Source organism: Lytechinus pictus, unplaced genomic scaffold (assembly GCF_037042905.1).
Source record: "Lytechinus pictus isolate F3 Inbred unplaced genomic scaffold, Lp3.0 scaffold_20, whole genome shotgun sequence".
Classification (NCBI taxonomy): Eukaryota; Metazoa; Echinodermata; class Echinoidea; order Temnopleuroida; family Toxopneustidae; genus Lytechinus; species Lytechinus pictus.
Genome location: NW_026974141.1, coordinates 1,154,653 through 1,166,906, shown reverse-complemented (window position 1 = coordinate 1,166,906; position 12,254 = coordinate 1,154,653). Strand labels below are relative to the sequence as shown.

The following is a 12,254-nucleotide window of genomic DNA, read 5'->3' as shown; positions in this document are numbered from 1 at the left end:
TGGATGTCCTATTAGGATTTTAGTGATTGTTGCTATTCATCATTTCATTTTGCACATTTTCAGAAGGAAATTATATTTCACAGAAGATGAGCACATGTCTACGCAACAATATTACATGTTTAGCTCAATACGGCCAAGTGATAGACTTGTTCTTTTCATTATATTTACAAACTAAATTACAGGTGCTGAGCATCCAAATAATTATATCGAATGTATCAACTTGAAATAAGAATATTGTTTTTTATGAAGGGAAGATGAACATCTTTAGCAAAGGTAACTTTAATAAATTTTATTTTGTAAGTCTTGACCCAAGTGACCTACATGTATTAGATAGTCGAAATTATATCTTTCAACTCCATGGTTGAGCTCTCCAACAAATTCTTTCCAAAGATCCACTTTATTCTTAACTTGCTTTATTAACCCGTTAAGTATGAACTTACCCGTGCTAATGACCATCGTTTCGGGCTTTTGAAATGACACACCTGCCAGCATCGCTCCTCCAACACCTGTACTTTGTGCGTAGAGTCGAACTAGAAACCTCTCTGATTGGTCACTCTGAGTCACGTGGTATGTACCGTTCTCTAACTGTTTGTAAAAGTAACAGTATTCTTTAACCCAGGGAAAGTTGTATCCCAATGTCGCCTTTAGATCTTCAGATACATTAAAGCAATGGCCAGTGAGATCGGTGACCGAACTGCCATTTATTTGAAGACTGTCTTTCCCGCGTTCTGATGTTATTATATCTACATATTGCAAAATGTCGCCTGTATTGTTACAGCGAAATGTGGTATTCCCATGGTAATCTTGCACTGGTGGGACTAACGTCATACTCGGATCGCCATACTCTTCCTTGGTAGAACTTGCCATATATTGCATGACTTGAACTGGCTTATCGGATATTATTAAGCATACAAGACTGGTCAGGTCCTCTGAGACACCTACGTCAATAAATTGTTGTCTGTTTAGCATGCGGTGTTGTACACTGTCGTTCCCACACTGAGACAGGGTTAAATTGGTATTGTGGTAGAACGCCGAAACACGAATAACCCATCCGTTTGTGGCATTTTGAAAAGGAGGAACAAAGTGGACCCTTCCCCACTTTGAGACAGGCATCAATTGTTCTATAATAAGTCCATGGTCTAGACCATTCTCCGGGGGCGGTATGACTACACCCATTGAACCTACCACGACCGAGACTGATTTATCAGCTCTGATCAAGGTTCCAGTCAGGCTACCGCCATAAGAACCTGCTTTAAATAGAAGTAACTCATTTTTACTCAGGACAACTGTCATATTCTCGAAAACTGTTTGAGTGTCGATAGTACAAGGTTCCACACATTCGATCACTACGTTGGTGTCGTTGTGAATGGCCGTTATTGCGACTTGGGCACGATGATTGTCCGACACCGGCGTGTATACATCTATCAAGTATTCCTCCCCGAGGTAGTCAGTCGGAAGAGCTAGAAATCCACCGGTTATCAATTTTTCACTTCGGACTATACCATGGACAGTGATGTCCGCAGTGGAACATACTGTAATGACGTTGCATCCAGTTGGAATATCAATATCTTTAATACCTCTTACGTCCATCCATCCAGGTACATCACATGTTACAGAGATATACGTCTTTTCCTCTGAATTAGGAACTATCCTCAGGTGTTTTGTGAAGGCTTTGGTTAAATTGATGAAGCCGAAGTTATATTTTTTTACCCACGTCTCGTTCTGCGGTGAAACTGCAATAATAAATACCAAAATGTTGAAATATTAAGAAATGAAAATGAATAAAGAACTTTTTTGCATATTATACAGTAAGGTTAAGCTTTAAACAGTGACGTAATTTTATCCAGGTATTTCGCCCCCAAATAAAAATGGATCTGCATACGTTCAAGTATGTATTTCAGTTTGGATCTGGATTCGACAAAGGGCATATGATACTTTCGTGTTCCGACCAAAATGAAACTGGGATATAAATATAAAAGAAACATATTTCTTCATCAAAATACATTATTAAAACGAAAGAAGTGATGGTAGAAAAACTAAATAATAACTAGATTTTAATTCGTCATGAGGACGAATTAGGTGGTCTGTCATGATTTTTCATTCAGTGTCGGCTAATGTTGTATGAAATGAATCATTTAGATATGATTGATAATCTTGATCATAGACATCATAGGAATACATTTTGACCATTGCTAAATGTGATTATTAATGTGGTGATGACAACCGTGATGATTATAATGATGGTGGTGATAATGCAATACGGTAAATACGAAATTAAGTTTGGAACACGTAAAATGCCTTAAAAAGTCCTCAAAAATTTCAGACGATTTACCGAAATTGGCTTTCCAAAACTGCGCAATAAAAAGCGCCTTCATTTTCAGAGCAGCTAATTTTTAATGGACAGTTTCATGTTTTTTATGCATAATCTTTTTAAAATTTCTTTCTACTGTCAGCAATTTTTCTTTTAAGATTTCAAGCAAGAATTTTCACAATGTCAGTGGGTATCAATTTCACAGAAAGCTTGACAATTCATAGGTGATACTTTTTAAAAACTAAAATATCTTAAATATTTTTATTCAAAATTTCTGCTAATTTTCAATTATTTTTAATGAGAAGTTTCGCAATGATACAATTTCACAGTATTCACTTCAAAACTCATCAGTGATGTATTTGATAAAATAATTAAGTAGAATTTTTTGAGGGGAAATGTTTGCAAAATTTCTGCAAATTCCTAAACATTTCACATAATATTTTCCGTCAAGAATTTTCAATGTCCATTTATTAATTGTGTATGACTTAAACATTTACTTGAAAATTCTTTCTTGATGATTTTACTGAAAAAAGTCAGGTAAAAGATTCAAATACTGGCAATTTTCCCGCAAAATTTCGGGAAAATGAGTATTTTACTAAATTGCACTATTTCTAATTTCACAGAAGGTATCTGAAAATTTGTTATATGTTATATTTAGAGAAAATAACCAAATAGAAAAAAATCCAGGAGTTTCCGCAAAATGTCTAGAATGAAATTTATCAACCAAATAGCGTTTCAATATTGTAGCGTTTACCCAAAAATGCATAAATTATGTTTTATAATGTTAAAACTACCCCTTAAAATGTTCCGGCAATATTTAAAAAATGTCCTACATAAAAAACCGCAAGGCAAGTAGGCTTGATATTTTCAGCAAGACCGTACAATTGATTAATAAAGCATTTTCTTAAAAGAATTCTCAAAAATTAGGTCCAGAAAAAATTTGCAAAAACTTAAACAGGTGATAACACTCTGATGCTGTGGTTGAAAGTGAAAATTAATCACACATTATTTGTAGAAAATTATTTTCACTACATCATATCAAAATTTGAGAGAAAATTGACTAGTAACGAAGATACTGTCAAATATGCATAAATACGTTGACGTAATTGCGAAAGTGTGTTATTTTCACTTCTAACGTAATTTTAACGTTATTACACAATATTTTGACTATATCCAAGAGTGAGGAAAAGTTGGGGGTCAACGGACTCCCTGAAGAGCTACAGTGAATTTTATATAGGCATATTTTTGCCCACTTATGACTTATTTTGCGAGTTTGCACGCGCGTGTAATGCAAATTTGAATGGACGCGCATTCCCGTATTATTGGTCGTAAGAGGCTGAATGAGGTATCAAATTAATCAGAAGATAATGGACAATGGACAGACATAAAATAAATGACGACTCGAAGATGCATACCGATGGTAGGTGCAAGAACGCGCACGCATACCTGTGCGCACGCAAATTCTTGACATGCTCAAAATGACCTGAAACGTACCCAAACTTGACCACGGTTGATTTGGGGAATTTTTTAAAATTTTGACGCGCGCGTACGTGCGCGTCGTGACCTTTGCATGACCTCTGATGACATGTCCTGATGACCTGTCACCTGAACTTGATATGATGCAAATATGGATGATTTTTTATGATTAGTTGCGATGATATGATCAATAATTTATTTTTACAAAATGGCGCCTAGATGACGTCATCATGATGTGATAACCTTGAAAAGTTTCGTTTCGCGATTCCATAATAATTTCCATACTTGACATGAAAATCAAGAAATTTGACAAGCCCGATTTTGAGATAAAGTGGGAACAAAATTTGGCAATAAAAATAAATAAAGTAAAATCTGACGAATATAATAGGTGATCTGTCATATTCATGACAGACCACCTAATAATAATAATAATCCGCTTTTATATAGCGCTTAATCCATCGGAACGACGTGTCTAAGCGCTTTACAGATATATTATTACCCCGGTACATGCATAGATCATTAGGAACCAGAACCCAGTTATTAGATTTCGTAGGATTTGCCATTTCTTAAATTCATAGCCAGTGCCATGAAAGGAAGCTAGCATCGATTTTTGTCCCTTTGTTATAAATATCTCTCCGGACAAGCATATTAAAAGTGGCCAGTGGCATTTCTTTCTCTGTTTTTTTTTTTCTTTTGCTTGTCCGATAAAAACTGACTTTGTCAATCCGAAACTCTCTCTCCTCTCTCCATTCTTCCTCTCTTAAAAAACATCAACAAATGATCCCTTCTCTGCACACATTTTGTATCCCGAGTCCGCCCGTACGCACATTGCAAAGTACGCAATCGGTGCAGTTATCATGGTTATATTCAAAAGACAATCGCAGACCTAAACCAAAACTAATGATGTGGAGATAGTGCGGATGACAAATGCATAGGCATGATGAAACAGTGGCGGCACCACAGGGGGGGGGGCACACGGGCATTTGTACACCGTTTTTTACTGGATTTGGTGAGATATCATCTTCACTAATCACTGCAAAAACTCCTTAACGGGTCCCTTTTCTAGTCAGTATGGCCTTAGTTTCAAATTTCATCTCGCGCTTCGAGCTCTTTTATGTGAAACAGGCAAAATATTTAGTGTCTGCCTTTGCTCCCCCCCCCCTAGTTTAAGATACATGGTGCCGCCGCTGTCATGAAATTACAGTGATAAAGCGATAGATGTATATGGCAAGGCAAGACTTCAACCAAATGCCATGAACAGTCAAGGCAATTTCCCTTTTGGGGAAACACATATTCATCACAATATAGGTCTAAGTGATCGGCAAAGTGGCATTTAGTCATTAAGATGCAGTCGTCGAGGGGTTTAAGAATCCTACTAAGACGCATGAAATTCTCGGATACTTTAAAAACCCCACGAGGCACTTACGACTTTGACTCTCAAACGACAAACTCTCAAACGGATGAAGAGTGGAATACTATGAAATTGTGATTCTGGATATGTTACGAAAACTTGCCATCAAACATGGAAATATTGGTTGAAAATAAGCCTGAGGTAAAATTTGACATCTTGTTTTCCGCCGTTAAACACCCCTAGAAATGTTTTGAGAAAAGGGAAGCTATATACAACAATTACCGCTTTGGAAAAACGAAATGAATGAAAGAGGATAGACTGAAGTGACGTCACTTTGCCATGAGTGTCGAGGAAATGGTCAACAATCGAATCATTAATTACTGTTATCTCCACTGAGACACTGACTGTCATTAAGCTTCCAAAAGTATAAAAGGTTTGCATCAAACTTGAAAACGTATATTTTTCAGTTACGTCTACCAAGAAGAAACTCCACCTGTTCATGAAAAGCTTGTGTTAACCTAAATGATGAGAAACGTGTTAATGGCAAACACATAACATGCATTATGATAGAGTGAGCTTGAGAAAATGTCAGGATCATATATACTAATGTAGATGCAGAAAGTAGGTTACACGACGGAGAAGAGGTACACTATGAATACAGGTATGACTCTGTGATATGCGTCTAACCTGGAAGAATCAACTGGTATGTACGATTGACATTACAGGAATACGTGATATTCAAATACTTGAAGATATTAGGACACGGGTCTTCTTCATATCGACTATTTGAAGGCTCAACCACACAAGACGTTCCATTGTCGCAACGTCGACGTTCAAGGGTCGTTACGTCTTTGCCATTGCATTCCATGGCGGAAGCAGCCGAAGCGGGTGGACAGATTCCAGCTTCAGTGCGGCCGTAGACAGCGGTTCCTATGCTGATGGTATCTTCACCGCAGTCAAGTGTATCCTTGTCATTCTCGCAAATTATTCTAGTAACTGTGTTACGGAATAAAAGTGAGTCATAAGATTGAAATCGTCAATCTGTTAGTCATGGATTATACATAATTTTTCAACAAAAAAATCAAAATGCATGTGCCAGACTTATTTGTAATTCCCCCAAATTTTCCCATGTAAGGCCCCTACTCCAAGATCTACATTGGCTTCTAGTACGTCAGCGAATCAAATTCAAAATAATGCTCCTAACATATAAAATACTACATGACATGGTCCCCACCTATCTCAGTGAACTCCTTAAATTAAAATCACCCACTCAGTCTTACAGGCTTCGTAGTTCCCATGACACAATGCTCCTCAGTCTCCCGCCATGTAAAACAAGATTACACTATAGGTGACCGTGCCTTTATCAGTGCTGCACCCAAACTCTGGAATAGTCTCCCTTCCTCAATAAGAAATGCATCCTCTGTCAACTTATTTAAAACTAAACTGAAATCCCACCTCTTTCAAGAGAGTTTTTGATAAGTAAGTCACTTTTTTGTTATGTATTTTGTAGAAATAATTGATCTTTACTTATTTTTCTTCGATTAATTTAGCGAACTTAAATTTACTTCTAAAATGTTTGCGTATCCTGTTAATAATTGTTTTTCTGCTTATCTGTTTTGTATTGTAATGCGCAGTTGAGTATATCCAAATAGAAATTGCGCAATATAAATTTAGAATCATAAATTTACAATTATAAATTTTGGCCCGTTAAAGGCCGGGTAAATAAAAACAAAATGATTAAACATTTTTGCCGATTTCGATATAAGATGCCAAAAACGTTATGACATCAAAGCAAAGAAAACTTCGATGATTTATTGAAAGGAATATCATCTAAAGATAAACTGCTTCGAATTTTCGATACCATCTCGAGACAAAGGTTTCATCCTCATCCATACTGGAGGAAAAAATGATCCACCATGACTGCTAATTTTTCACTCTACACTGCAAAGCTTTTTGAGACAACCGTTCAGTATCAATATTATCGACTGAAATTTGGAACCTGTCGTTCGTCTTCTTTAATTTTTGTCTCGCCTTAGCAGACCGAAACTATAGTCAGTGCTTTCCGACAGCGGCGACGGTGGCGGTGGCGTCAACATTGAAATCTTAACCTATTTCAAGTTTTTGAAATGTCATTATAACTTAGAAAGTGCATGAACCTAGTTCATGAAACTTTGAGACAATTAGTAATAAAGTATTACTGAACATCCTGCCTGAGTTTCTGGTCACATGATTAAGGTCAAAGGTCATTTAGGGTCAATAAACTTAGACCATGTTGAGGGAATCCACAACGAAATCTTAACTAAGGTCAATTTTTTTTATGTCGTCATAACTTAAAAAGAATATGGACCTAGTTCATGAAACTTAGACATTAGGGTAAACGTGCATGACTAAAGATCCTGAGTTTAAGGTCACATGACCAAGGTAAAAGATCACTTAGGGTCAACGAACTTGTTAGGAGTATTTGCGGAATCGACTTTGAAATTTGATGGATCTAGTTCGTAATACTTGGACATTAGAGCAAGCAAGTATCCCTGACCATCCTGTGCGAGTTTCAGGTGACATGATCCATGCAGGTCAAAGGTATTTTAAGGTCAATGAACTTTGGCCGTGTGTTTGGGAATTCGTTATTTTGGCATAACTGAGAAAGTCTATTGATCCAGTTCATGTTTTGCACACGTCTTAGGTCGCATGATCTTGGTCAAATTCATTTCGGGTCAATGGACATGGTATTTTATCATCATATAAATGTTTTCTCTTGTAAACAATTATTATGCAATAGCTGTTTTTAAAGTCAGTGCTGCTGCAGCTATATCGAATCACATAATACAGGCATGACAGGTGAGACTGCCAGAGGTGGTCCACTCGTTACACTATCACATTCATAATTGCAGGTCCATCACCACCACCACGATAGTTATCATTACCATCATTATGACATCATCACGACCACCACCAGTCATCATCACCATCAGCTGCATCACCAGCATCATTATTATCATCTTAATCATCATCATCATCATCACCAACATCGTCACCGTCACCATCATCCATCATCATCACCACCGTCATCATCATCACCGTCTTCACCAATAATTGACGAATAATTGCCGGTGTTTACCTTGTGAATTTCTTCACATTCTTTTGCAAGATAAAAAAGAAGGCCAGCTAGTGCCTACTTACTCATGAATTAAAAGAGTTTATTTTGAGATTGTCATATTTAGATTATTTCAGAAAACTTTTTAGAAACAATATACACTGTAAAAAATATTGGGAAAATATACGAGGGTTAATACGTGTCCAACCAATTTTGGGCAGTATTTTAACCAATGCGGGAAGCACATTGTCCAGTAAGGTTAAAATAATAAGCAGCAATTACTTTAGAATGTGCAAAATTGTCATCACACTGGGAAAATAAAAATGCCCAAAGAAATGCAAAATTTTGATTGGACACATAATTACCCCATAGAGCACTTTTACCCAATACATTTTAGAGTGAATTCACTGCGCCGGATAATTTTGCGTTAGACTATTTTTGTTTCTTCTACTATACATGTTTATTTCAGTCGGGTCTGATTAAAGAAATAAAAAGAAAAGATCAAAGAGAATTATCGAAAGAGAGCACTAGAAGAAAGTAAAGGGTAGACTCCCACTAAAGTCCACATGCAGCAAGCATTTTTTTCATAAAATCTCTTAATATTGCAACATTTAGAAAACAGAAAAAAGTAAGGAACGGACGAAGAAAATTCTTTGAACATTTATTTCCCAAATTCATGACGTTTTCGTAGATGCTCACTCATATGTGTTGCATGCAAACGTTTAGGCTAGTTGCATTAGTTTTAAAGTGCCGTAAAGTAATTACTGCTATAAACAAATACAATGCATGATCAGGAGAATGCTCTTTGAAATTTGTGGACAGTGCCGCCCTCTACGTCTGAAATGTGGAGTGTCTTTGAAATAAGATAGAAATGTGGCACGGACATTCGCATTGTTAGAGGCATGCCCACTAGCGTACCTACGGGGGGGGGGGGCAGAGGGGGCACTCTGCCCCCCTGAAGAGCCTGAATATTTTTTTTTTTTTTTTTTTTTTTTCCTTGTCAAATTCTTTTTTGGTACGAAAACCTAAATTTTTTTATTGAAGACCTTTTTTTTTTTTTTTTTTTTTTTTTTTGCTTGTCAAATTTTTTGGCAGCCGATTTTGCCTCCCCTGTGGAAAATTCTAGGTACGGGCATGCCTGACAGTGCAGGAAAATATGGAACATTTTACATGACATGCCTGTTTCCGGTGGGCATATGCGATCAACAGGCGCGGGGGTCCCCAAACTGGACCTTGGGCTGTACCCCGTAGGAGCCGGCGAATCATCTTCATCTTTAGCTGCAGTCAACACGGTAAAACAACAAACGCATAGTCCAACTTAAACTGTACACGTACAATATATATTAGGCGATCTGACTAAAAGGTATCGCATTATACACAGCATTATCTATAATAAAGAATTATCAAATTTTCTTTGTAACTTTAATACACGACAAACGTCTGTCGTTCGATCCTGTCATGCCTGTGGCGGCCATTGATCAGTAGAGAGTCATTTTTACAGTGCTCGTTTAGTACATATTGAATGAATAAATATTTTATAGTCATTATCAATACCAAGGTATTTACATACCACTAAATTTCCTTAAATAGATTGAGTTTTTTTTGGGGGGAGGGGGTGTTATGTCGAGGCTAAATTGTCAAATAGCAATTATCTAACCTGTATAAAAAAAAAATGTTTCTTTCATTTAGTCCAAATTCTGTAGAATTATTGTATGAAATGTGCATAGTTATGGTGTAATTCTGAAATATTCAGTATTTCAGTAGCTCTAAAACTATGTGCAAATATGTTCAAGACTAATATTAAATACCTGTCACTTCGGTATTGCCACTTTCGCTGCTAACATCATCACTGCACTTCCCGAGTCCGAGCACCATCTGAAAATATACAAAATATATGATTAGTTTGTCAAACATTACTTTGTTTTTGTGTGTATGTATCGACTATCATTTTAGCAGAAATGTAAAAGTGAATGTTTTTGTTGGTTTCGTTAAATTTGGTTAATTTATGATATTGTGGTAAATGATATATTTACAAGCGTGTGTGTTTAAGTTTTCACAGACGTGTATCAGTCAGATATGATTATTCACATTTGTGACCGACCTTTAACGTCACCATTCGAAAGACGTGACCAGGGCTAGAACCTCGAACCTCTGCATCACGGTTTGTAACTTCCCCAATAAACTTGCATTACAGGCGCACGCCACAACGCCAAGAAACTTATTAAGGAATATATATTATATTATTGTTATGTGTTTAAATTATCTGAACACCCAATGCTCACCACCGCATCTTTAAAAAATGATTATAAATGTGATTGTTAAAATGCAATATTTCGTATGTTTAGATGATGAATAAAATCAATCGGTCAATCAGTCGGTTTTTTATTGACCAATCATATATATATATATATATATATATATATATATATATATATATATATATATATATATGTGTAAACAGGCATCCACTCTTTAACATGACTACTGTGTCTTGTACGAAATACTTAGGCGAAAAAATCACAAGACGATTTGACGTTGCTTGGAAGACCACTATTTAATCAAGCTTTCGGCCTTAGGCCTTCTTCATGGGTTCTATAAACAAAAGTGAACGAAACATAATCAGTACTACAAAGGGAGGAACAGATGGACATATGGACATATAATACTGATATAATAACATATGTAACATAATCAATCGTCAACCTATCCAATTACACACTATCGGAATCAGAAATAAAACTCTTATCCAAGGGACTCAAATTTTGCCCCACACCCCCTCAGGTAGACACCCTTGACATAAAAAAGGACATGGACGGCCTAAAAAGACGTATGATGCTTAAAGTCCATTATACTGACAAACGAAATGACCAAAATGATCAAAATCATACGCCTAAAACCCCCAGCCAATCAGACGATAATGATATCAAGCAGCCCAAACTTATCAAGCCCCCAAACACCTGGACCCCTTCTGTGCACGAGCCGCATCTCCATATTTTTCTCGACACTGTTTTAAAGGATGTAGAGCAAGAAACCCACAAATACAACACAAAGAGACATTATGACAACTTGACGAGAGATGAAAGAATGGCGCTCAGGAAATTACGAGCTAACAAAGATATCATCATAAAACCGGCCGATAAGGGCTCATCTGTTGTCATAATGTCCACAAAAGACTATATTGCTGAAGGTCTTAGACAACTTTCAGACCAAACTACCTATGTCCGGCTTGATAGAGACCCCACTCCCCATCACATAGAACAGGTTAAAAGGGCAGTTAAAAACTTGGAAACAGATACCCAAACAAAGAAAGTCCTAACCCCAAAGGATGCTACATGTCCCAACCTTTATTTCCTCCCTAAAATTCACAAACCGGGCAATCCCGGGCGCCCTATTGTATCTGGGTGTTCATGCCCCACTGCACAAATATCTAGACTTGTCGATTTTTATCTCAGACCCTTCGTAGAACAACTACCATCACACCTCAAAGATACCACCCACTTCCTCAATCACGTATCTACCATCAACAGAGAATCCCAAATCAGTCCCAGAACGATCCTAGTAACTGCAGACGTAAAATCCCTATATACCAATATTCCACATAAAGAAGGTATACTAGCGTGTAAGGAAGCCCTTGACAAAAGGAAAGAACAACATCCCCCAACAAACCAACTCATTAGACTGCTCGAGCTAATACTTACCCTTAATAATTTCAAATTCAATGACACACACTACATTCAAATAGAAGGGACGGCAATGGGCACACCTGTTGCCCCTACATACGCCAATATCTTCATGGGCAAACTTGAACAACAAATAATATCAAACTCACACAGCACTACACTTAAAACATCCTGGAAACGATACATAGATGATATTTTCTTCCTCTGGTCAGGATCACCAAGAACTCTCAATAAACTACAAACCACAATGAACACTCTCCACCCGACGATCAAATTCACATTTGAATCCTCAAACCACAATGCACACTTCCTGGATGTCTCCTTACAACTCTCTGATGCACA

General features: G+C 37.0%; 1 protein-coding gene across 1 annotated transcript in view; it reads right to left on the bottom strand.

Annotated features, from left to right (window-relative positions):
- LOC129283398 (uncharacterized) overlaps nt 1-10,107 on the bottom strand; it is a 30,306-nt gene extending 20,199 nt beyond the window's left edge. Inside the window, exons 1-3 of the mRNA XM_054919233.2 lie at nt 10,041-10,107; nt 5,826-6,134; nt 441-1,733 (exon numbers count right to left, since the gene is read on the bottom strand). Of these exons, the coding sequence (XP_054775208.2) occupies nt 441-1,733; nt 5,826-6,134; nt 10,041-10,107 (1,669 nt within the window). The remainder of the gene's footprint in view (nt 1-440; nt 1,734-5,825; nt 6,135-10,040) is intronic.
- Between the last annotated feature and the right edge of the window lie 2,147 nt (nt 10,108-12,254).